This window comes from Lathamus discolor, chromosome Z, assembly GCF_037157495.1.
Source record: "Lathamus discolor isolate bLatDis1 chromosome Z, bLatDis1.hap1, whole genome shotgun sequence".
NCBI classification, from domain to species: domain Eukaryota; kingdom Metazoa; phylum Chordata; class Aves; order Psittaciformes; family Psittacidae; genus Lathamus; species Lathamus discolor.
This window is the reverse complement of record NC_088909.1, coordinates 58,706,663-58,732,165: the sequence shown is the minus strand read 5'-3', so window position 1 is coordinate 58,732,165 and position 25,503 is coordinate 58,706,663. Positions and strand designations below refer to the sequence as shown.

The window sequence follows — 25,503 nt, the reverse complement described above, 5'->3', positions numbered from 1 at the left end:
CACAAACCTACATTGTATGGGAGTAGTGCCTGCTCCACATGCTGCAAGCACCACAGGTGTCAGCCTTACACAGTGAACATTTCTAACCTTTCCATTTGCAGGAAGTTCAGTCTCCGGCTTTTACAGAGTACGTGCCATTGACTACTGGGGGAAGGCTGGCCTGTCTTCTCTTCCTGTGGAATACATCGAAGCTTTCAAGTGACTCCAAAGAGGAGTGCCTGTCTTGGTGGCTGGGTAGTATATGCTCCCTGCAAACACCAACTCCCCAGAAAGATAAACTCCTCCCAAGCTGAGGAGGGAGTACCAAGAACCAGATGAAGCAAGTTAGGAATGCAAATTAGAAACAACTGCCACTATTAACTCTTTAGTGCTCAAAAGACAGCGTTATCAAGCAACCACAACTGACAGTCCAGCTGGTACAATTGTATGAGGCTGCTATATGGCTGGGATTCAGCTTGATAACTATGAATTATGGGAATAAATATTTATTATTCACTATTTCACACTAATAGCCACAAACTCCAGCAGGAGCAGGACCATCACTTTGCTGCGTGAGCGAGAATGGCAGCAAAAGCACAAGAAGGATCTGAGAGTGAAAGGCCTGCCTCAGCTGCCAGGCTGTCTTGATGTAGTGGTTTGATGGAAAAGTGCACAGCGACCAGGCACATGAAACATGGAGTGAAGGATCCCTGCGTCCCTGCCTATTAGTCATACCTGCTCCAGTGGGTTATTTCAGAGTATTTGCCATGTCTTCAGATGTATGAGACGCTTCGTCCTCTCACAGAGGGCTTTCCACTGAGCTCTCTCTGCATTTGCAGCTGTTATTTGGATACCAGGGCTGTTCCCTCACACCAGCAGAGGAACGGGCAGCAGCTCATCCTCAAAGGGGAAAAAGGCACAGAAAACTCTAGCCTCCAGACTTGCCTCTTTTCTGCTTTCTGCTTTTGCCCAACTTGCCTGTTTGCTCTGTGGCTTCCAGCTGCTACCTCTTTGTGGTGGAGGCTTTAACCCTGAAAGCCTCTCTTCATTGCTGTCACCTAACATGGCCTTCTGCAGTCTTTACAGCTAATGTCTCTCCTGAGAATATGTCACCTCTCAAACTGTGAGTGACCTGAGGCTTAACTTTGGGTGGCCAGGAGAAAGCTGAAATGCTAGTCAGAGCTTTTGTGTTTCCATATTACAGGAGACCACACTCTTGAATGGAGCAGGGCTGCTACTGACAACCCTTAGGAAATGAAACAAGAACAGTTGGAGCACATGTGCTTTGCAAAGCATGTGCACAAGCATGTGATAGCCCCAGATCATGGGCTAGAGAACACCTCTGGCTGTCCTTGCAGCTGCCAAACACTTTATGTAACAGCAAAGTTCCCTGAAATCTCAAGGGTGTTTTTTTACTCTCTTCTTTCCACAACTGGCACAGTTTGAACTGCACCTTTAAAATGCTTGTAGAGGCAAGGATGATGCCAGTGAAAACAGCCTGAGTGTTTTCCCTAAGAGGAGCAACTTTGTTGCACAAACAGATCCCCTACTGCTCTCTTTGCTGACCTCAGCCACCTCACCAACATAACAAAGACTGCATATTTGGTGAAACATTCAGGTCTCAGAGAAAAAAAATAGCTTTGCGCAGCAGGAGACAGCAGAACTACCTCAAATGGCCTCTTACACACAGTGCAGAAAAGAAACATATACAAGAAGCCAGTATATATGAGATAAGACTTTATATCCCCTTATTACTGGTTACTTGTTCATGTGCTTATCCTGAAAGTTAGCCTTGAATGATTCATTTTATCACAGAATTCAGATGAAATATTTCCTGCCTCACTGAAGTTTGAATAAGGAGCACTTGTAACTTCCTAATCTGCCAATTCATTGCCCATAAAGGCTTGTGCACAACAGAAAAGGGCCATTAGATCCTGCTTAATTGACAACTTTGTCAACTCTGAAAAAGTTAGTGAGAAGTTCTGTTTGGACAGAGATAGTAAAAATTTATTTCAAAGTTATAATAACTGCCCTTAAGTGAAGAATCTGAATATGCAGTTAAATAAAATCCAGCAGTCAAGAGATGCTTGTTTTGTCAGTATGAAGTGAAACCACAAAATAAAAAGTACTTTTAGAAACATTCATGTAGAGATCCTTGAGAGATTTTAGTGCATCCAAAGGAGGGGAAGATACATCTTGAGAGGACAATTTACCTTGTTAGAATGTCCTATTTGAGTAGCCTTCTGCTTTAGAATTTTCCCACACTATCAGAATACAGCAGTCTTTATCAAATCAATGGCTGTGCACTGGTCACAGGTGTTTGAAATGAAAAGAAAAAAGCATAACTGTTATGAAGAGTATTGATTTTGCTATGCAGGGGTGTAGTGGAAAATGTATAGGTGTGTAAATCACAAAAAATAGATCACTGCCCTGCTTTAGCAGACAAACTTAAATTTTACCTCTCAGAGGTGAGGTCTGTAATGGCATATATGACACAAATGATGCAAAGCTGATGAGCCCTGCTGGAATATTTGGCTTTTGCAAAGGTGCAGAACAGATGGTGGTGATTGACTTCTCTTTCACTGTATTGAATGAAGTCTATCACTATGGTAAGTAATTTCCTTTGGGGCAAGTTATCGTCTCTTAGAAGATTTTTACTGCTGGGAGTTCTGTTGACCCATGATTTCTGCTCCTTAGCAGAGACAACCATGAGGCTTGCAGCTGCCTTTTAAAGTGGTTTGTAATTTTCTTGTTTTGTCAAAAAGCAATGTATGTCAAAAAGTAATGTCCCTAAAGTTTCAAGGTGAAATTTCCTACAATATCATATTGGCTGTTGAAGCCACAAAAAAGCAGAATTTGTATTTGCAAGGGCAGAACTTAACATCTTGTAGATGCAAATAAAATCCAGTTTCTTAAGGTCAAGTCTAGCCACTTTGAAAGTCTGTCGCTAGGTCCCTCATTTAGAGCTTTTGCATTAAACATCCTCCAGAGCGTGGAAGGCACACTGTTTTTTCAGGTGGCAGTGGTAAATACGCCTGGAAAGCTGAGCTGACCAGAAATAGTGCACTGCCTGTTCAGAAAACAGTTTTGAATTTTCAGCAAGAATTTCTTTCTTCTTTGCTGCTTTGATATAAATTTATTTCTTTCAGCAATGAGCAAGTCCGAACAATTGCAGCAGAGAATTTGGTATTTCCAGGCTTGAATTTATTTCGAACAAAGTACAGAAGTTTTGGGCTGCCCTTACCTGTTTCATAATTTCATGTCACAGATAACTGGTATTTAATATTTGAAACGTGAGTTTTCTGTAACCATCTGTTGCTGATTCTGCCGCGTGGGGCTGCCAGAACTGCATGTTTAACTCTACCATCTGCATTACTAGGCAGGGATCAGCCCTTCCTCACAGTTTCAGTTTTCAGAAGTGCTGGCAGGTGCTTAGTAGTTCTGTAGCATCAAAACCCAAGCAAGACTGCAGAATGCTCAGTAATATCTCTTCCTGGCCATAAACCCAAGTAGGAAAGTGTACCTGCAACTCCAGCATGAGATTATTTGCCTGCTCTTCAAGAAAAAGCTTCCAGGTCTAAGTAACAGTTTCTCAAGTATTTGTTAAAATTAATGCTAGGGAAAAACCTTTCAAAAAAAGTGTTTTATAATGGTGTATGTACTGCATTTGTTACCATCTTTTGTGCTACTCAATAAAACCAGGTTTTAATCTTTCACATGAAGCCTGTAAAACCAGGATCTGATCAATGTGTTCTGGAAACTGCTCAAAAATCTAGTGTCAACAACTTAATCTTGGGAAGTAAACCCTGTTCTAAAGGTATAAAAGCTTGATTGGTGCAAGTTTCAACATTACATAAAAATGAAGCATGAAGGGGAATATGACTGTAAGAAATTTCAAGGCTGAAGTAGGAACTTAAGTGCATACATAGATTGCCTCAGTTACCACAGCCCAGGGAAAACTGGTCTAACTCAACATGATATCATAGGGTCAGATCTCAGGCCTTGCAGTGTCCTTGCTTGGAGGAGGTTCACTTGTGTGTGAAGGACAACATCCTTGCAGGGTTCCTCCTGCTGTTGCACAGTCATAGCCTTTCTGCCAGCACTAAAGGACCTTCTGAGGACAAAACAACAGTCCTTTTCATTTGTAAAGAGCTTTTTCTTTTCTCTTCTTAGTGGAAAGTTTGTGCTTGACAGAGATAATGACTTGGGACCTATACGTACACATCAAACCAGGAATAATAGACTGGTTCTCATTAGCCAGCTCAAACAGTAGACTGATGTGTGTCTGCTTCTAGATATACCCTTGGTGTTTTATGTTGCACTCAATGGAATAATAAGAGAAATGTAAATAGTATCAGAATACACTTACAACTGCCTGCCCTACTCCATCTTTCACATTTCGTGCTGTCAGTGGAGAGAAATGAATATAAGCCAACTCCCCTCTGTTTTCTAGCTCACCAGATCATATGGTGAGGGCCTACATGTGGTCCTGATGGGGTAGTGTTCCTCCAAGAACAAGGCAGATTTCTGGGGCATGTATAACTCCATGGTGTATTCTTCCAGAATCTCCACTATCCTCCTACAAACCTGGAGGCACAGGCTTGTGTTGCTGAGGGACTTCGCTGCCTAACTCATCTAGACAGACTGTAGCAACCACCATAAGGGTGCACTTGGTCCTGCATGTAGAGCCTTGCTAGAACTCCAATCTGCTCTGTTCATACAGTTACTATAACCATAGACATTAAAAATTCCACTTCTGTAGGACTGGTAGAATTGGTCTGAATGTCCTGGACAGAGGCCAAGCTCCTCCAGCAAAGGGTTAGTGTTGTCTAATCACTTGTGATATAAGTCCTAAGTTCACAGATCTCCACTCAATACTTCCTCATGGGAGAGGGGGGCAAGTCATGAACATTCAATCAATGTGCTGACCTTGCACTTAGTTCAGCACAAGAGGCTGATATTTTTTCAACACTCCATGATCTCTGTCCGTGTAGTTTTTGTTTACATTGCTTCCTGCTGGTCTTCTGTTTCTGTCCTTAGCTTTAGATGGTAGCTCACCATCTTATCAAGGTACACCTTTATTTGGTGCTGGCTGAAAGACTTCCCTGCATCCCTGAGACAATGTCTCTGGCCTCAGAGCAGAGTCTTTGGTCTTTTAATGGCTTTTTATGCTCATTCCAACAAGTGCAGTTAGCAATCATTGCATACTGTAGACAAAATTGTGCGTCTTGCAGAAGCTGTTTTATAGCGTAGTGCTCTGAAGATGTTCACTCAGCATCAACCTTGTGACACATACTTTTCGAAAGTCTCAGGAGCAGGGGCTGTTCCACTTGCATGATTAGTTGGTAATCATGGCTTCTAAAAGTTTGTGTTGCTGACAAACTTCAGGGTTCAGCAGTTTTATTTATAAGAAACATCCAGAATGAATGTGATTTTACTAATCACAGTGGGAAACATGCCAAAAATGCTGACTTGGGTTACCTTTTTTCTGCATGGAGTTGTCTAGATACTATTCTTTCGGTTCCCTCCATGAAATTCATGGCCATAAGACCTGTTGGTTCTGTATCTTTCAGTTCTATACCTCTCGGTCAACTGGAGGCTGAATTATGCAGGCAGTGGGGAGTAAATCACTGCTTGAACCAGTAACTGATCATTTAAAGCAATATCCCAGTGTCAGTGAAAGGAAAATATGTTTTACTGCATTTGCGATTCAGGGACTAGTTAGAAATTCTCTACACAGACTTTTGCGTATTCAGCCAGAAATAACCATAAGATATTGCCAGGCAGCAAGGGTCACTATTGACCTCACCTGGGTTTTCGTTTGAGAGGATTCCTTAGCTTCAGTATTTAAATGGAATAGGTGTGAGAGGTACATCACATGTACCAGGGCACCGCAGGCACCTACGAGCCTGCCTTTGTTGCTTTGTGCACCCGTATACCCCTTGCCCATGGTCCACAAGCCCTCTTCAGCTCAGCCCATACCCCTGCACTCTTGGGAGCCTTTTGCTGCAGGTAGCTCTGCTTCTGAGCCCCTCCACAGGGCTGTTTCTGCCCAGAGCCACCTAGCAGGCACGGCTGTGCCTTGCTGCACTCACTGCCTGACGGACTCCCCAGTGAACCCCAGACCTGCCCCATTACTGTGACAATCATCACTGTCAGAGACCTGTCCCTGTGGCCTCCCTTGCCCTGCTCCCCCTTCTTGGTGCTAGGGAAGGGCACTGCCGCCACTGTGCTGGGGTTCACCTTGGCCACCATCTGACCTCCCCTCCATGAGTGTCCCCACTCCTCCTGCTCACCAACGGGACAGCAGGTAACAAAGAGCAATTACACAAGTGAGGTTTTTAAAAAACATTTATTGACAAATGCCATGGTATTCCCTTGAAAATTCAGCTATCAGTGTACTGCATTGCACACAGTTTACAGAATCCCCAAGATTTTCATGTGTTTTTCAGGACAAACACACTACTCAATACTATGATTTTCTTTTCTTATTAGCCCAGCGACAACTTCAAGACCAAGAGGTCTGGTTCCTGTGCTTAAGGGTACTTTTAGCAGGCCCCTGGAAAGAAAGAAAGAAAGAAAAGTAAACTTTAGTCCTTGCAAGTAAATTTGCAAAGTACTTTAACAGCTTTTGAGTCTTCAGTGGAGCTGTAGCCACATCCTACCTGGGGTACTTCTGAATCAAGATTAGGATGGCGGGTGCAAAAGATGCTGTCTGCATTGCTCTGTGTGTGTTAGCAAAGCACTTCAGCAACCTTTGCTAGTCCCAGCCAGCCATGAGTTTTCAGGCACTTCAGCTTGAGCCCACAAGCCAGCTACCCTTCCTCTGCTACAGTGAGCAATACAGGAGGCTTGGGGCAGGGATGCCCATGCCAGTCTCATAACCTCAGGTGGTGATAGGACCTGCTCTGAGGTGGAAGGCTGGCTCACACAATGATGTGAAGTTCAGAAGGTTTTAGCTGGTATTTCTTGTCCAGCAGTGCAGGACGTGTTACTGCAGCAACACCCCAGACCAACCCCCAGGTCCTCAGGCCTGTCTTAGTAAAGGGCCAATCTCCAGGCAAAGCTGTGGGCATGTGCAGGGTATGAGCAATTAGCTACCAATGAAGAGGAATTTATACTTCCAGCACAGCCTTAAAGCATTATCTGCCTGTCTCATGAGCAGCATATGAGCTAGAAGATCAACTCCCATGCCTCCAGAAAAGAGTTCTTTCAAAACTGGCTTTAGACATACTCTGTTTGCATGTATGTGGCACAACTGCTGGCTGCCGCTGCCATCAGGCACAGAATGGATGCTCAGAGTCCCTCATCTCTGCTGCTCAGACTGGCCAGGACACAAATCATGCTGGAGCTAAGCAGAGGGAGGGTGCTCATTCCTGAAGGCAGCTTCTCCTCCTTTCCTAGAGGACAGTGCACAGACCTAAGGTAAGATGCTGTTAACCAGGTGGCCAAGGCAAACATCTCCAAGTGCAGAAACACCAGGTTGTTCCACCCATCCCTATGCTATCAGAGTAACAAAGCTGGTCTTCCTCTGGTAGTGTGTGTTTCAGCACAGGATTCCTATAGGGGTAAACCTAAGGCTGCAGAACTGCCCTGTAACACGCTTTATCCATTGCATGAACTTCCCTTTGCATCTATTTTCTTATTGGATATAACATGAGAAAAGCTTGCCGAAAGACGATAATGTAGTTTGCTACAGTTCTGTTGTGTTTGCTCGTGAGCCCGAAGTACCTGACTGAAGCACGGGCTGGAACTGGCCAGACATGCAGATTTCTTCCTGCTTCTGGCGCACGATGCGCTGGATGGCTGGGGGCAGGCCACGGGGGTTGCGTGAGAAGATCAGGGAGTAGCCGTCATCGCAGGAGCCATCCTCCTTCAGACTGCGGCAGGCATAGGTAATGGCATAGTTGTCATAGTCGGTGTCAATCACCCAGTAGTTGTCCCCTGAAACATCAGAACACATGTGTTGGTCACAGTGGCTGAAACAGAGCAGAGGTGGATGAGTCTCTCATCCTGCAGAGAGACTCCTCACTTCAGCACATGGCAGGGACAGCTTCTGAAAGTATCTAAAGTCACCTCCCGCATCCAGCTTATCTGCGCACCATGAAGAACTGGACAAACACAGGGCATCTTTGTTCCCCATGAAACTCAGTGCATTTTCGCTATTGGTTTCTTAGGCTGAAAGTGTTAGAAGGACTGGGACTTTCCAGGATTTCAGTAATAAGAAATTGCTTTATGCTGCTTGCTCAAGCATGGGGAGGCAGAGCATACACATTAAATTTTCACCATACAGATTGCAATTCCTACACAAGCAGCCTCAGCAAAACCTGCCTCCTGTTTTGCAGCCTTGCTCACCAGTTTGGTCTGGCTTATCTGCCAGTACTAGGTGAATATACTTCTTTCTTATGCACTAGCATGCCAAATCCTGCCCAACCTCCACAGCTGGATTCCCACAGCTATGGAGACTCAGGCACAAAGTATGAGGTATGCAGAGTACATAACTGAGGTTCAGCAGTTTCTGCAAGGAGGACTTTCACAGCTCCATTTTGTTCATTCCAGCTGTGTCTCCCTGAGAACTGAACCTTGCTGCTGGAGTGCAGGTGTGGGTCCACATGTTGCCTCCATTAGCTATGAGGAGCATAAGGACGACTGCCCCACTGCACCTCAGCACTGTGGGGCTCAGGAAGTGCCAGGTTCATCACCCCACCCAGCTGCACAAAATCCGTGTGTGTGACCCATTTCCTCTAAGCTGCATCCTTCCTGTTAGTATATGTGTTGTATAGGAGAGGCCTCTGTGGAGTCTCCGGGTCCTGCTCCTTCTGTGGAGATAAAAACCACTTCTTGGGTAACGCATCCACCACAAAAGAATGCTTTGTCTCCACTTGGAGCAATCTGCTCTCAACTATTTTTCCTGCTCCTGTACCGAAGAACACAAACCCGGGCAGCTGTAAGCCATTGCCCAGCACTGGTGGGCTGGAGAAGTTCACTCACCACCGCTGGAGAGATAGCTGGCCAGTCCCTGGTAGGTCATGTACATCTTTGCTGGAGTGGCTGGGTCAGGTACGGTATACTGAGCAGCCATGTCAGCACAGATCACCCAGAACCTGCAACGAGAGCCATCAGACTGGAGGTAAAACGCTGTGGCATGTGAGCTTCTAACAAGAGTCCCTCACTCAGGACTTGGGCAAGAACCAGTCTATGGTTCATCACAACCGCCTCAGGCATGAGCATGGCCTTTCTTATTGCAGTCACTGTCACTAGCTAATGACATACCCCCATCACTGACAGTGCATTGCTGCCATATGGTCCCTCCTCTGCTGTGCAAGCATGCTGTGGCTGGGGCAATGCCCTGACCCCACTTCAGCTCAGCAGGCTTTTTACCACCCATTTCTGTACAAGCAAACAGACACCAAGCGATATGATGGAGATAATTTCTTGGCTCTCTGCTAGCAGTTTGCAGCATGAGCTGACCTGCATTTGGGCTCATTTGGGCTCATTTGCTGTGTCCCCAGGTGGAGGTGGCAAGTTTTCTAACCTCTCTCTGATTCTTCTTAGCTCTATTGGTACAGGGATGTCTGTTACAAGCACAGAAATAATTGCAGCCACTCCATTGCCCAAGCTAGGTAAAAGCCTTCACACAGGCTATGGGAATCCTGTGCTTATCTTAACCGTGCATTTCTTCTAATGCGCTTCTCTGCTTTGAATACCACCTGTGTGCCTTAGCACCCTTTGTCAAGTGTTACCTGGAATTGTGGAACAGTGGAAGGGTCTGCATTACCTTCCTTGCACAGGCCACACTTCCCCTTTACCCTGATGCTGCAGAAATAAATCCCTTGCAGCTTTGAGACCCCACTTGGTTTCTTTTGGGAATCTACCCACCCACAATGCATGGCATGCCTGCAGACCTTCATTTGCCCCATTCCAAGACATCCTGAAGTGCTGTGCTTTTGACACCTTCACAGACACTCTTCTATTATTCATGCGGTTAGACAGTTTTTGGTAGTTAATGCACAACAGCACTAGTGCTAGCCCACTGGAAGCCCCAGATTTTCTTTTCCACACCCAGAAAGCTATTTAATCCTTTTACATGCTGTAATTCCTTACGGTAACCATGGCCAACAGGCAGAACTCTTAAGCTTCCTTACATCTGTCTATTCAGGCATCACAGTGGCATCCAAGAGTTAACCCTGTGTTTTCCTTGGCAATCTATCCAACACTGTGTTGAAAGGGTGTGAAAGTATTGCCTACTTACGCTCCTTTCTTTCCACTGAACCTCTCAATGGAGTGAGAGCTGTCTTGCCCTTGCAGCCCCACAGGCTTTGCTAGCTCCTCTCATTTGGTTGCAATTCATTTAGCTAACCACTCCATCATTCAAGATTCAACTTTATGATTGACTTTATGATTTGGTTTTGTGATGGACCCAGACCAGAGCCAGGCTGAGAAGTAACCAGGGCTCAAAAGTGTCTAACCTCTGGCCCCTAATACATTACCTTGTTTGAGCTTCCCTTTTTGATGAATAAAACCCAGAACCAGATGATCTTAGAGGTCCTTTCCAACCCTAACTATTCTACGATTCTGTGATTCTGTGTTGTGTACTCAGGGTAGATCACCATCCATGTCCCCCTCCTCTAGTACCTCACAGCAGCAACCAGAGCTAAAAGTGAAGAGAACTCACCCAAAAAGCTTGACTCGGCCTTTGGATGATGCTGTCATTGTGCCATCTTCCTCCACGGTGTATTCAGCAGAGATGTTGTCTTGAAGGAAAAGGCCTTCTGGATCCTTCTTGGCCAGGGCATACCATTTCCCTGCATACTAAAATGAAAGACTGTTAATATCTGGATTAATCATCATTTTTGTAACTACCCATTGCCTAGCCTATGGAGAAAGTCTGAGTTTGGGTGGGTGTGTAGCACACAGGTCCTGCTGTGCTGTCTAATGAACCCTTGCTTCTGTGCCAGGAGCGGGTCTAGCAGCTCTGCACTACTGTGTGCATGTACTCTTTGTTGCGTGAGATGTTCCCCATCAACAGGGACCCGACACCAAGAGCTTCTCCCATCCTGAGATGCCTGCTTGGAAGTCAGGCTGGTTCTTCCCTCTTCCCATTCAGGCCCCTGCTTTTCCATGGAAGATGCAATCAACGATGCCAAACTGCAGCCACAAAGACCTCAGCAAGCTGGCTGGAGACACTCTTGTGGCTGCTGGCGGCCACAGTTGATCTTTTCACCAGTTGATGGTGAAAAAACAGCAAAGCAGAAGGCAATGACTCTGCGTTACAAAGAGGAAAGGATGTGCTAGGGAGGTTAGCAGCAGGGGAAAGGAAAGGAAATTAAGGGGAAGAAAACCCCTAGGAAAAACACAGGTCCCTGAAAATGCACAAGCAGCATCTAGTGAAATGAAAACAAGATTTAGAGAGGTGACAGACAGGAAGGCTCTCACAAGTTAACATCATTAGTAGAAATTGAGGAGAGCAGAACTTAGCTGTGTTAAATTTGATTCTCCAGAGAAGCTAATGAAATATGCTCGGCAAGTTACGTGCTTAAGCTTGAAACAGTCCAAAATTCCCAAATACTGGAGCCTGAGAAACACTGACTTTTTAAAACCAGGCTGTTCCCAAAGCTCTCCTCAGAGATGGGCTTGTATCCAGCAAAGCTGATCTTGTATAGAGGAAGTGCTGACCCCTTCCCAGCTGCAGCTGCAAGTGGTGTTTCCTGAGGGACTGTTAAATAGTTCTGGACCTTTCCAGCACTAAGCTAGCCCTGGTTTCCTCCTTGGAGGCAGGCAGATTAAATGCTGTGTTTAAACAAGAGTCTGTCTGTGTTCAGGATACCCAGCTTGGTAAATCAGCGTTTGCTGTGACTCCCAGGAATGGCTGCTGGTGGATGCAAGTCCCCTGGGCATGTGCTCGGGCTTTCTCTCTGGTCTAAATTGTTTCATTCATGGGACCACTCAAAGATGAGATCTGCACCAAGCTTTGAGCTAAGAGAAGATGACATCTAACAGAATAGTGTCCCTGACTTTCAAGGCTGATTTTACTGTTATGCTCAGAAAGTTAAACAGTAGTAGGAGAAACAAACTACAGGAACTCTGAGAGACACACACAAAAGAAGTTAACATCTTGGTGAGGAATCCCTTTAGATTAGCACCACAGACAACCTGGAAAAACAGTTAATATATGAAGCTTCTTTACATATATGGTTGAAGTAACCATACTTACCCTTTTTGGATCAAAATTGTCTTTCACAGCAAAAGACTCCACTGCACAGGTCTGAGCCAGGCTGTATTCAACAGTAGAAAAGACCGAGGCCAGGAAAACATATTGTGTGTATTTCATTCTGCAAGACAAAAGCAAACATGGGGTGGGTATTTCATGCAATAGACGTAGCTAGCAGATGTAGAGTAGCTGGTGCTGTGCCTACAGATACAGATTCCTCTCATTTTAAAACTAGGTTTTTTCCATGCTCAGTAGACTACTAACTCAGCATTGTGGTGCCTAGATCCAGCCAAACTTGGACTTCAGTGGCAACTACTTCATAAGTGTTCTGCTTGCAAGTAATAGCGTTGTGGTTTGTTTTAGTTTTGCATTGCAGATCAAGCCAGACTCTGGATGAGGTTGGTAAGAATTGATAAAAAGTTGATTTTTATAGGTTTTTGTTTTCACAAGAAGAGTGGTGTTGCAATGAGCTCTGGTAAATCACTTCAGGTTGAAAGGATGGTGAGCGTACACTTTGCTTTTACGTTAGCAAAGCTGTGTTCTTTATGACCAGTTCTCATCACCGAAACAGGCTCTTCCTAGCTGCCTACCCTAATGGCAAGATACATCTTAGTATTGTTTGCCCTCAGACCGTTCCCTCTACACACAAGACATGATATTCAATTTCTAGAGGCTTGATCTGCCGTTGCAGCACAGCCACAAGGTGGCCATGGCTTTTCTCAGGTATCCCAGCTCATCCGTATCCCAGCATATTTGTGTTTCTCTCATTTTGAGGAGAGAGCATCTGCATTATAGATTCTGTGAGAGTATTTGACCCTGAGTATCTGTTCTGATGCCAAGATAAAACACAGTTACCTGAAACCTGCCTGCAGCATCCAAGGTGAGCTACCAACCCAGGACTTCCCAAGTACCCAAGCAGCTACTCTGTTATAGCTGCTGTCTTGCAGCCTGCACTTCCCTGCTGCAAGAGATGCTAATCTGGCCCACCTCTGCTGAAGAGGGACCTACCTGTTGGAGTAGGGGTGCTCAAGATCCCTGAGACCACTCTGCTTCGTTCTTTGGGTTGCAGTCAGCAGGAGAGTTTTGTGTCAAATGCTCTCCAGCTGCCTTTAAATAATGAATCTGTAAAGTCACTAATTGGTTATTTTTGCTCGTGTGCCTGAATAAAACGCTTAATCTTGGATAATCCATTATGTAAAAACCAACTGTAATCCTCACACTGGTGGGTCTGACTGCCACCCTAATACAAACACAGCTTTTACATAATGGAAAAAGCTGTCCAGAAAGCTAATAAATCTGCTGATGTGATTGAAACACACCTTTGTCTCACTGAAGTCTTTCTGCTACTAACACGTGTTAGGAGAATAAGCACAGAGCATTAACCAGAGAAACTCATGGACTATACATACTCATCTGCATAGGCACATGTTCATATTTGACAATTCACATGGGGTAGATATATAATTAGCTCCTCCAATATCTGCATTGTCAAATTAAGGTGATCCTTGAAAGAGTGAAAAGACATTATGCATTATCTACAGGGAGACGTGGGGGGGGGTGGGGTGGGGTGTGAAGACGAGAGAATAAAGATTTTGTCTTCATGTTCACAGCAAAATCTTGGAATCCCCAGTTCTCCTGTGCACCGAAATACACATTCTTCCCAGTTCATCCTGTCAACATTTCCAGTTGCATGAATACTGTAGCTCTCTTATTCCCAGTATGTTCTTCCTAGAAGCCTTCCATGGGATGCAATAAAACACAAAAAGATGAGAAGGCAGAAATGGCTGGAAAAACATTTTTGCTAGCAAACCATGCCTGCCATTCTTAGCATTTCCCCAGGTGCCCAAGGAATTTCCCTGACTGGAAAGGCTGCTCATGTAATCTTTCTACCCAGGCTCACCTGAGAGATTTGAGACTTCAGACACTCATCTAGCAGTTGCCAGCACTAGCAGTTGACTTCTCCCATGAGGCTCCTGGGTGTTGGGGAGCCTGAGGCATACCCACTAGGCATGATCCTGTAGTTCCTATGGAGTAAACCCAGGGAGTCCTGAACCTCCTGGTACTGATCCAACAATCTGGGCATTCAGAGTAAGGCTAAAGCCTTCTGGATGTGTTGGACTTGCTGCAGAGATCAGTTACAACCACTTGCCCAGGAATTCCTGACCAGAAGCATACAACCTTGCCCCATAACTAGTGTGAACAGTGTTGCTTTCCAGGCAACTTGTTTGTGGTTGCGCATTACTGTGGAAAGACAGCCCTTGCTTGCTGCCAGAGGAAACTGATTTGGCCTGTGTACAGCTTCTACTTACACCTCAGATGAAGCAGTGACACTTCGCAGGCACAAGTCTAGCAGAGGGACTGAGCATACCCTGTTCATGCCATCTGCGCAGCTTCAGAGGCAACCTGGGCAACTTCACAGGTGAGTGACCTGCTGGTAACTGGGATGGGAAGGTGACAGCACCCATCCCAGGCTGGGGGAGACCAGGAGCAAGTGCCACAGCATGTCCTGCTCCGCCTGATGGAGTGGCTGCGTGCAGTCTCCATCACATCCCCAGCCATGGTGGTCCACACCCTGTGCTCTTGGCTTGCTCTGGGGCAGGTGGAGCACTTTTGGGCTGGCCAGTGTCATGCACAAAGATCCTTCTTCCCCTGGGCATTTTGGCCGGGTTTATCCCGGAACACCAAGACCTGGAGGTTTAGGGAGAGGTACCGGCTGCTTTGTCCTGCCTGGACCCCTTGGCCTGATTTTCTGGAAGGATGCCAAACAGCCTTTTGCCAGACTAATCCTGGAGCTACAGCTGTCTGCTCACCCTATGTGCCATGCTCCAGTGGGGAGCAGGGTCCCTGAGAGGACTGAGCAGGGCTTGTGGCCTCCTGCACTGAGTGTGAAGATAACCAGCTCTGTCAGTTCAAGCACTGCTCATTGCCTACGGCCTTAAGCACACACTGTGCAGCCTACTTTCAGCTCCCCTGGCACTCCTTGCAGTTGTGTCTTCATCACCAGCAGCATTTACTTCATCTAGAAATGAAAGGAAAATAACAGCCTACTTAATTTCTTTACAGTACTTGGCCACTCAAAGAAATGACATAAAACATGAATTCTTAAAGTGGCTTTTGCATGCTAGATGCCCTCTGTATTTTCAAACTTCCTGCTGACACAGAATCTGAGTGCAGAAGTGTGCTTTTCCAGGGTGGCTCAGGGATTTGAGAGAGGAAGAAGTGCAGTCTTTTCTGAGCATTTGAAGGGCTTCAAAACACTCATTGCTTTGTCTGTTTCCAACAAAACAGATTAGTTTATGTCCGTATGAGACATAGGTGACACTTGAAGCCATGCTTAGGTGACTACTTAATCCTCTGGGGATTAGAGGCATGCTAATAATAGCTAATCACAACACAAGATTTTGGTTGGTGAGCATAACATCTGTCACTGCACTGTATGCTGTTCGGAATAACAAAAAAGCCATAAAACTAATTTTCATTTTCACAGTATTATGGTAGTTTGTGCTGCACATAGAAAAAGAAAGGGAGGTGTAAAAGCACTGAAGGATATTCCTGGGCCTGTTAAATTTGGTGTAACATGAAACAGATCGTATGAAAACAAAGGTACACTGCAGGATCCAGTTGTCAAAGAAGGTGTCCAAGGGCCTGTTCCAGACCTGCTTATCAAAACTGAATGTTTTTTTAATAGAAGATTTGTCCTGACCAAACAAAGCATGTATACAGTGTACTGCACTCAGCACCAAAGTAACTGGTAGTTTTAGTGGCCTGCAATAAAACAGGTATGCAGACGCGACAATTAATCTTATCACCTGCCCTAACATGTGAAATTCAGCAGCAGCAGTTTTGGGTTTCCTACCGCTAGCGGCCCTCCTCCTTCTGCCTTATTATTGGAATAAGCGCGGGTAAACTGCTCTGGGAATTACTGCAATTGCACTGCTGGCAGCTCAGCTGTGCTAGCTCAGCAGCCGATGGCACAGCATCAGGACTCTAAATAGCCTCCTGCATGAGGCATTAAGTTCCCTGCTGTCCAGTAGGCACTCAAGCTGTGGGCTTGTTTACCAGGGTGCTGGAGAACAACTACATGTTAGATGCATTTTGAGTCAGTTTTGGCATCTCTTGTGGAGGTTATTGCACTGTAAGTTGGGAGGATTTCCTGCTCCAGCTTTAGATCTAACCTGTGAGGCTGAGGATGCAGGGCTTCCTTCTGGGGTGTCACACACATGTGCCTGTGTTGCTGGAGGACCCATGTCCCAGTCCCATGACCTAAGGACTGAGAGGACAGCGATAGTCTGTTCTACTTCCTTACCCGGGCAGGAGGCAGGAGAAATAAGGCTTTCCCAGTAAGACTTGCACACCACTCGAAGGTCATTGACTAAGAGGTTCTGGGTTTCTGTGACTTCTGCGCAGAAATGCTGATCTTTCCCAGTGAAGGGAGTGACTCAATACAGATGAAGAGGAAATCATTTGAAGTTTGTTCCTCTGTGGTCCAAGGGTAAGGTTCTTGGGTGTGCTACGTTATTAGATAAAAAAGCATCAGAAATCACTGCCTTATCACTTTCAAGGTGCCATTCAAATACCTCACAGGTTTAAATAACAAAAACTGGAAGGCACCTTTCCCATCTGAAGTGTGATAGTGTCTTTCTTGCTCAATGCTTTGACTACAATTGGTAGAGCAAGGGCTCATATGCGTGCACACAACACACCTCAGGCAGACACACATGTCTCCCCCCAGTTCACAAGTGAAAACGTGAGGCTGCTCAAAGCATGGAAGAGTCAAGGTGCCTCAGGGCCTCTGCTGTTATGGGTAGCCAGCACAGGGACAAATGATTTTCTCAGGGCCATTGACAAGAGCCTGGCAGAAAAAAAAGTTCTAGTCTCTCTCCCATTCAGCACAAGCTGAATGCAAAGCTGACTAAAATCTCTTCTGAAGTGGGATTTTAGCATATTGGGATCCATCAGCCAAAAAGGAAGATCATCTTTTGTGCCATCTCCTGTTTTCTGCGCAGCTGTATGGACAATGGTTGCAGAATGATCAGTGAGCTGCTGGATATCCCTCTCCAAGCCATGACAGTTTCCCTAATGGCGTGTTGCTACTCTGTACCAAGACCATCCAGAACTGAGGCAACCTGGTGAAAAAAAGACCTTTTTTGACTATCAGATAAAGAGATGGACATTTTGGTTGTTGTTTTCTAGCATTTACTACTAGGCGTACTGTTGCCGTATACATACCTAGTATTTACTGCTACTGACCTGGTCCATTTGCAGACATTGGCAGGTTTATTAATTTTAGTTGCAGCATTTGGTTAAAGATCCGGTATTTGTCTTTTCATGCCTACCCACTAGCTCCTGGAGGACAGAGATCAAGCTGGAGAGCCTGCCTTTTTCAAGTGGGAAAGGAGGGTGGCATCTGCAAACATAAGAGGGGTTCAGCTGTCTGGAGCTAAGGTCTTTGCACTTGAAGACAGCTGTGAAGTATTTCCATGGACTGATCCTACTCTTCTCTTTGGGCAAGGCAGGAGCAAGGGGGTTGCTCCCTTGAGGCAGACAGTATTCCCTGCCACATTTTACAGTGAGGTAGCAGGCTGGAGTTTATTTAATCCCTGGTGTTATTCCCAGAATGCCTTCAAAAACCAAGAGGCACAGGGGGTAGGTGGATATCCCTGAAGATGTAAATAATGCTTGGCTTGCATTATTCTAAGTCTGGTTCCTTTTCTGTTGATGCAACAAAAGCATCTTAACACCAAATATTCAGGAATAAATCTGTAAGCTCTAATTTGTTGCAAAGCATGATGTAACAGTAGAATATATGTCCTCCATTACATATTGCATACAGTAAGTGCTGCCTCCAGATTATTGCTCCAGATAAAAATACCAGTGGGGTATTTACAGCCCTTCACATGGCATGCATCTCAAGGTGCTTTACAAAAGTTATACTGCTGGCACAGAGCTGGAGTTGTTCTGGGTAAGCCAGGCTGCCCCTGCCAGTCCTGATGGTGGATTTAAAAGCTAAAACCAGAAGCACAAATTAACAAAGCCAGGGGAATCTTATGTGCTACAGCCAAAGGCCATTAGTCAGGTGCCTGGCCTTTCTGAGCATTAGAGGACACAGTTTCCGTCTGCAACAGAAGGCGGAAACAGACTAAGGAGGAAAGGTTTAGGTCAGCGCTCTCTGAACTTCAAGAAGAGGGCAGTTGAGAGCATGAAGCTTATTAGAGAGTCACAGAGCTAGAGAATAAGCCAAAGGCTCTCACTTACAACTGCATTTCAGCTTTCTGTCTCTGCTTCCTCTGTGGGAGAAAAGGATGGACTTCATTTTATTGCTTTGCAAAAGCGAAAAGAACGATGAGGTTTCTAAGCTATCAAAGATTAAGTTATTACTACTTATTTCATGAAGGATTTTGTTTGTTTTATGCTTTAAACAGCTGTTTTTCTTTGAAACTGCAAGACCCAAGATAGAGCAAGTCTTCCATTGATAGGAAGCTTCCTCATTTTTATCACTGCATGCTTCTCAGCAGCTAAGGGCACTTATCTAGCAAAGTGAGGAGCTACAGCTGCTCCTGTTAGGACCAGTAAACACCTGTATGACCCAACTTTTTGCTGGTTTCTGGAATATGAGTACTTGCTTCCTCTAAGCTGCAACCTTGTACCTGCTGATGTTGCATCCCTCTTTACACTGTTCTGCTGTGTACACTGAGACTACTCAGTCTCTCCCAGCTTTTTCTCATGATTTTGCGGCCTGACTTCTTCTTACCCATGGCAGCTATGCTCAGTCTCACACTTCAGGTTCCCCAGTTTTCCACAGTAGTCTGTTCTTTGATTTAAAGCCACTTTCTGTGCTTGCATCCATGTGCCCAGCGCTGCCACCTCATCCTGCCAAGGCCTTACCCCTGGGCCACCTCCATCTTCTCAGCAAGCCATCAGCCTCTTTCTAAACTCACCCGAACACATATTCCTCTGAGTATCTTCCCATCCTGGTTTAGTTGCTGTGGAGCAGTTGTGCTGAGAATCACTTGGCACGACCTGTTCATATCTCAGTAACCAAAAGCAAACACTGAAATCCTTCCCAGAGGACCCTTTCAGCCTTGATTTCCCCCTACCCACGAGCTCCCGTGGCTTTCAGAAATGCATCTCTCCCCTGGATCTTCCCTAGTGAGAGGCTCAAAGGTTTTCCTCAATACTCAGTTTCAAAAGTAAGGAAGGGCATTTTCTGTTGGCATTTGCCTCATGGCCTTCATGGCTCATCACCATTCTTTTTAATCACTGTACTATCCATGCTTTCTGTATTCCTTCCCGCGTTTCAATACTTGGCTCTTTCCACTGCTTCATATGGACTCAATATCCATTTTCTTCTTCCTCATTACTTTATACTGTCTTCTGCTCTGTTTTTACTCTTGAGGTTAGAGTGAATTTCTCTGTTCCACTTCTTTTATGTTCAACAATCCTATTCTCTGACTTCTTTTTTTCCATTGTAGCCATGTTTCCAGTCACTGATTTCGGATGCTGCCCTTTTGTTCTTCAGACATCTGAGAACCTTTTCTTAGATCCTCTTCTCTTTATCATTTCTCACTGACACTGCATAAGCAAACCTACTTCTGGGAAGATACAAGCACCTATAACTGTGTTATTAATGCTCCTTATTAAAGTTTCGTGTGTCCTACTATCATGTTTTCCTTAATTCTGTGCCCATGGTATGTGGGAAGACGGCTTCACAAGGACTGCACATGGTAGAGTTTGGGAAGAGTTTAATGATCTTTTTTGTGCTTCAGCTTCACAGGACATTTGACCAGCTAAGTAATCTTCTTATTCAAGGTTCGGTGATTTGTGCTAAGAGCTTTGGATACAATCTGTCAGTTGCAAGATAATAAACTTATATAGTCTTACTGCAGAAACTGCCGTTGCTGCTGTACTGTAGTAATTTTTTTAACTGAGGCAGCTCTCTGTAAAATTAAGAGAAAGAGAGCCTGTCCATGTTTACAACATATACAAGGAGGATAAAGACAAGAAGGCATGTCACCATGTCAGGTCTGGTGGACTGCCTCAAGGCTACTTAAGTACATTTCCAGTCTTCTGCCACAGCATAGATGCCTTTTCTTGTACATGTCTCTTAAAAAACAACAGCCAGACTTGCCAAATCCAAAACTGACTCATGTGCTAGAGTGCAAGGGAAGCGCTGCTGCTTTCAGAAACTCAGGACTCATTCTGGAGCACTGGGCAGTGCAGGGGCCGGCCTCTCACACACTATCATTTCCGTGAGTGAAGTACCTCCATTGTATCAGGTGCTGTTACACCACTCAGCAATTGTTGATAAAAACACACACAAACAAAAAAAAGCATTTATTTTTAAAGTCTGCAAGTCTGAATTTAGGGAGAGGGCTGGGTTTGGGGTGGTTTCATTTTGTTTGGGGTTTTTTTTTTTTGTGAAAAAATCAAACAGCTAACTGAGATTGGCTATAAGGGGGAAGTTCTTTCCTGTTAGGGTGGTGAGGCACTGGAATGGGTTGCCCAGGGAGGTTGTGAGTGCTCCATCCCTGGCAGTGTTCAAGGCCAGGCTGGATGAAGCCTTGGGTGGGATGGTTTAGTGTGAGGTGTCCCTGCCCATGGCAGGGGGGTTGGAACTAGATGATCTTGAGGTCCTTTCCAACCCTAACTGTTCTACGATTCTATGATTAACTAGCCTAGTGTTAACATGAAAAGGTATTTCTGGGTTTTACCAAATTATGGAGCTTAAAAGCATTTGGCAAGCTAACCCAGTATGCCTATTGATTGTTGCTTACTCTGAACACACTACTATCTAAAGTAAAAATTTGTATTTATGCATGTGTCTATAGCACTACCTCCTCTCTGTGAGTACCATTTCAGTTCAAATCTTTGACTGTTTACTGCAACTCACCAATGCAATACTAAAATTAGGATGCTAATTTAAAAGTAATTCTCCAAAAGGATTTATAAGGGGAGGGCTAATGGTCATGAAAAGATGGAGACCAAAATGCAAGCAAAATTTTGTAAGGGGTGTTGAGGTACTAATTTTGACTCCAAAACACATTACTCACCCTTTGCAGTTGAACTGCCAGCAGCATGCTTTCCCCTGTTCACAGTAGCGTGTGGGACTTATAATTCATTATAAACATTTAATGATCCTGCTACAATTCAGATATCCCCTATCCGACCAGCAAGAAAATGGAGCTCTAGCATAAGAAGCTGCTGCTCAAGCTGTGACTTCCTCAAACCTAGGATTGTCAGTAAGCTGTGCTCCTGTGCTCCACTGCTGTTTTTCTGTGTAACAGCCAGGATACACTAAAACAAGTGTGCAGCTCAGGCCGTGCTCATGCACATCCCCCAGCTGACACACGTCTCCTTGCTGCCATCCTTCACTAGGGGCAGGACTCAGTGCTTGCCAGGGGTGGGCTGTAGGATCCACTTCTCCACTCCCTGAGGTCCCTCTGAAAGTCAGCCGTGCCCTCTGCTCTCCCAGTTTGAACCATCCCAGACTTATAGATCATGGAATGGTTTGTGTTGGAAAGTTCATTCAGTTCCAACTCCCTTGACATAGGCAGGGACGCGTCACACTAGACCAGGTTGCTCGAAACCCTGTCCAGCCTGGCCTTGAACACTGCCAGGGGTGGAGCAGCCACAGCTTCCCTAGTGCCCTTCACCCCTCATCCATCTCTAACCTCCTTGCCCAAGGGTGTCTGCAGGAAACTGCTGCAGCTTTGCACCCACTGGTAGCTCTGCTAGCCAGGACCACAGGCAGGAATGGGTCCCAACTGCCTGGCACAGGGGGCGATAGCCCCGGGGGCAGGGTCATGCTGTGGTGCCATCTAAAGGCCTGTGAACAGCCATGGAGAGGAAGGAAAAGCCAACAGAGGGTGCTGAGACAGAGCCATGAGTTTTTGCACACTAGTCCACTGCATGGCAAGAAATAATCATTGTGAGGCTGAAGAGTGAGCTGGACATCAGGGGCAAAAGACCCTGTCCCAGGAGGAGTGAGCGACACGGCTCTGATCCTCGCTGGGCTTCCTTGGTTCCAGGCAGGAAAGCTTATTCGTGGATACAAGCAGGTGGTATGACAATATTACTTAGTAAATCAGATAAGCTGCAATCTTGTTATGCCAACGGATGAGTGGGCCAGAAAGGTTTGAGTGTAGCTGTCAATACGGCATCCTGTACGGATAATGTCTAATCAAATTAGTCCCTTGCAGCTGCCCTCCCCACAGCCTCTTGGTTAGGAGGAAAACATTGCTCCCATGAAGGAGGGGCAGAAGCACCTTCGGACCTGACATCCCCTGCCATCACTATTCCTGCTTTGCAGGTAGCATCTGCATGTCTGGTTTGGACACATAAATGACTCTAACAGTACTGCTTCTCTTGGGCAGTGTATTTTGCACGACACTAGCTGGATGGGTTTACTTCACAGCTGGAGTTTTAGTAGCGTCTGTCATGGGAGTGGGGAGAGGTTGAGACATGAGTTATTGGGAGGGGAGGAATATTGTCTCACAGATTCCAGCTCATCTCCCCAGCCATGAGCCAAGCCTTCAATTCAGTTTTAGCATTTGAGGTTTCCATGTCAAACCCAGTTTAAAGGACATCCACCAACACCCAGCAAGGCAGAGGTCTTATGCCAACTCTGCAATTCAGTTTTAAAGCTATTAAAACCACATGTGTGCAACCACATGTGCTCAGATATTATGCTGTGTGACAGCCTAGTGCAAGTTTCTTAAAATAGCAGCCTCATCCTCCTCCAAAATCCTCCATTGTCTGCCTAAGTCCAGTCAAAGAACATTATCCTATTGCAAGCTTAGACTGTACCCACCTCAGTTATCATTGTTATGCTCGCAATGGCTTTCATGATGCCACCTGTGTTTCCCTGAAGGCCTGGGGAACACCTGTATCCTTTGCACCATGCTTGAAATTCTGGGTCCATCAGGACATCACCCTTTTCCAAGGGATCTACTCTGGCACTGCTGGCTCCGTTTGCACAGATGATGTAGACTTCCATGCACTATTCCTGTGTTGTTTCAAGTGCACTGCAGTTACACAGCCCAGGCTTGGCTTAACCAATATTGACTCAGTTTCTCCACTTCTGCAGCTATAAACTTCAGTACTTGGGTGCTTTATTCTTTCCCCTTGTTAAGGGGAAACATGCTTGTCAAGGTTCAAACTGTGCATGCAGAGGGAAGAACAGAGCTTGGATATTTCATATTTGGAGCCTGGAGTGTCACTGTTGGACACTGCTTGTTCTTCATACAAATGTTTCAAACAAAAATATTTATCTTGAACATTTCATGCAAACAAAGTGCGAGTGTCTTGGAGGTCTGGATCCAAAAGAGTGCCAGCTTCCATTCAATATGAATAGTTCACCCATTTACAATTTTTCTGCTCCCAAATCACAACCCAAAAGCATGTACAACATTTTTCATATCCTTTAATACAGCCACCAAACCTGTTTATGTCAGCTTACACATAAACAGTGAAGCAATGCAGCCTGGAAAACACCATATGCTACCAAGCCAAAAGGACCTTCTGTTCAGACATAGGGCATCCTGAGTACGTCTTACAACTGTATAGCTCCGTGCTGTAATATTCTTTTCATACACAGCCTGATTCCCGGACATTGAAATAATTCAGGGAAGTGACCACAAGCTCCCAGGAGAACTTCTCACCTTCCACAAATCCAAGCTGGCACAAGGGAAGTCCACTAGATCAGAAAACTACCAGACCACAGTATGCTAGACTGTAAGAGGAGCTACACTTCACATCAGACATTCTTCAAACTCCACGTACAGGAAACTTCCTTCCTTTAGGATACCAGCATCCAAAATGTGTTAGTTGACTAGCAAGATTTTTAATGGTTTTACTTTTACCCAGTCCTTTTTCCTCTCCGTCACTGAGGGATGAAACAAGACTTGTACTTTACAGCGCACTGGAAGGGCCCAAGTTGATACTGGGGTGGAGGCCTTGGAAGGCAATAGGATGCCTCTGGCTTCCACTGCACACCGATCATCAATAACGTTATTCCCATCTGGCAGGTTTACACTGCCACAAATGAAGCTTTTCCTGTGTGTCTAAGCAATGTTTTCCTCACACATAACTGGCCAGTGAGGTTGTGCACTGTAGGTGGCTAGACCCACAGGAAAATGGGTTTTCCTTCAGCTATATGAAGTTGTTTATCCATAACACTTCCAGCAGGCTGGCATCATTACATGTGTATCACTTCTGACAGAAGGTGTTCTCTGGGAAAAAGGATGGTGTTTCTGATTCTAGGGGTATCTAAGATAGAGTGCAAGCCTTTTCCAGCTATTATGGAAGCCTTTCCAGTGCTTCTGTCCTTCATTACTATGAAGTAATGAAATCTCCTGTCCTACATTACTATGAAGAACACGTAGTCCTCTTTATCTTCCCAGTTGCCTTTTATGCAATTGGGGACTGTTTTGTTCAGAAAACAGATGACTTGGAAGAGACACAACAAACCTGTCTTTCCTCGGAGATCACATTCTCCCACTACTGTCTTCCAGGTGACACATCTGTTTAGTACAGCTTGGCATAATCTCTCATATAATAGAATGCTCACTTGATGGGTGTACAGCTCCTTCTGCCTGGCGCTGTTGACACATGTTCAGCCTGTGAGAAGCCCAGAATAGTGACTCATCCCCGTGAACTCACCAGATGGCTGTTCTCCACAAAAGTAGAGCTTTCCATGTATCCTTGGTGAGTTCTAGTCCACCTGCACACACTTGTCTGCAATTCAGTTGTAAGATGGTGCTCAAACACATTTACAGACACCTGGCCATAGCTCATACAGATACAATTTTATTCCACCCATCAGTGGAAATACTGAGTTGTTCTACATCTAGGACAGCCTCTGTGGAGAATCTTACTCAAGAAGCTCTTGCGTTTCATTAGTGAGCTACTAACAACAGCTCTTCATCTTCCAGATGGATTTGCCACCACCTTCTATTTCTTCTAAGCCTTCACCTTAAAAGACAGAATATTTTGTGTGTAATTTTCTCATGAGTCAAGAGCTGTGACAGTTGTTACTTTCCCCCTGTCCACAGACTTCTTACTCTGGCATAGAAGGAATTATGCTGGTATGACAGTTTGCTCTTGAGAAAACCACGCTGGCTTTACTTATCTCTTCTAGTTATTTGTATAAACATGTTTGTCCCTGTATTTCTTACAAGCTAGATTCAAAACTGTCTATTGCGGAATTCTCCAGTTCTTACTTTTTGCTGTTTTGCTGAAAGAATCATTACATCTTTTCCCAGCATTTTAGAACCTCAGAAGATACTCTGTTAATCATCAGAAAAAGCCTTTGA

The 25,503-nt window shown here is 45.2% G+C and overlaps 3 protein-coding genes across 4 annotated transcripts in view; 1 reads left to right on the top strand and 2 right to left on the bottom strand.

Moving 5' to 3' along the window:
- SLC26A1 (solute carrier family 26 member 1) overlaps nt 1-260 on the bottom strand; it is a 38,893-nt gene extending 38,633 nt beyond the window's left edge. The window contains exon 1 of the mRNA XM_065663695.1: nt 88-260. The gene's annotated coding sequence lies outside the window, so the exon portion shown is untranslated. The remainder of the gene's footprint in view (nt 1-87) is intronic.
- IDUA (alpha-L-iduronidase) overlaps nt 1-3,695 on the top strand; it is a 45,336-nt gene extending 41,641 nt beyond the window's left edge. For both annotated transcript variants that reach the window (XM_065663706.1, XM_065663707.1), the window contains one exon: nt 102-3,695. In XM_065663706.1, the coding sequence (XP_065519778.1) occupies nt 102-202 (101 nt within the window). In that variant the 3' untranslated portion in view covers nt 203-3,695. The remainder of the gene's footprint in view (nt 1-101) is intronic.
- A 2,700-nt stretch (nt 3,696-6,395) lies between these two features.
- LOC136005835 (purpurin) overlaps nt 6,396-25,503 on the bottom strand; it is a 26,301-nt gene continuing 7,193 nt past the window's right edge. The window contains exons 2-6 of the mRNA XM_065663709.1: nt 12,194-12,311; nt 10,655-10,791; nt 8,971-9,083; nt 7,711-7,923; nt 6,396-6,538 (exon numbers count right to left, since the gene is read on the bottom strand). Coding sequence (XP_065519781.1) covers nt 6,528-6,538; nt 7,711-7,923; nt 8,971-9,083; nt 10,655-10,791; nt 12,194-12,311 — 592 coding nt within the window. The 3' untranslated portion in view covers nt 6,396-6,527. The remainder of the gene's footprint in view (nt 6,539-7,710; nt 7,924-8,970; nt 9,084-10,654; nt 10,792-12,193; nt 12,312-25,503) is intronic.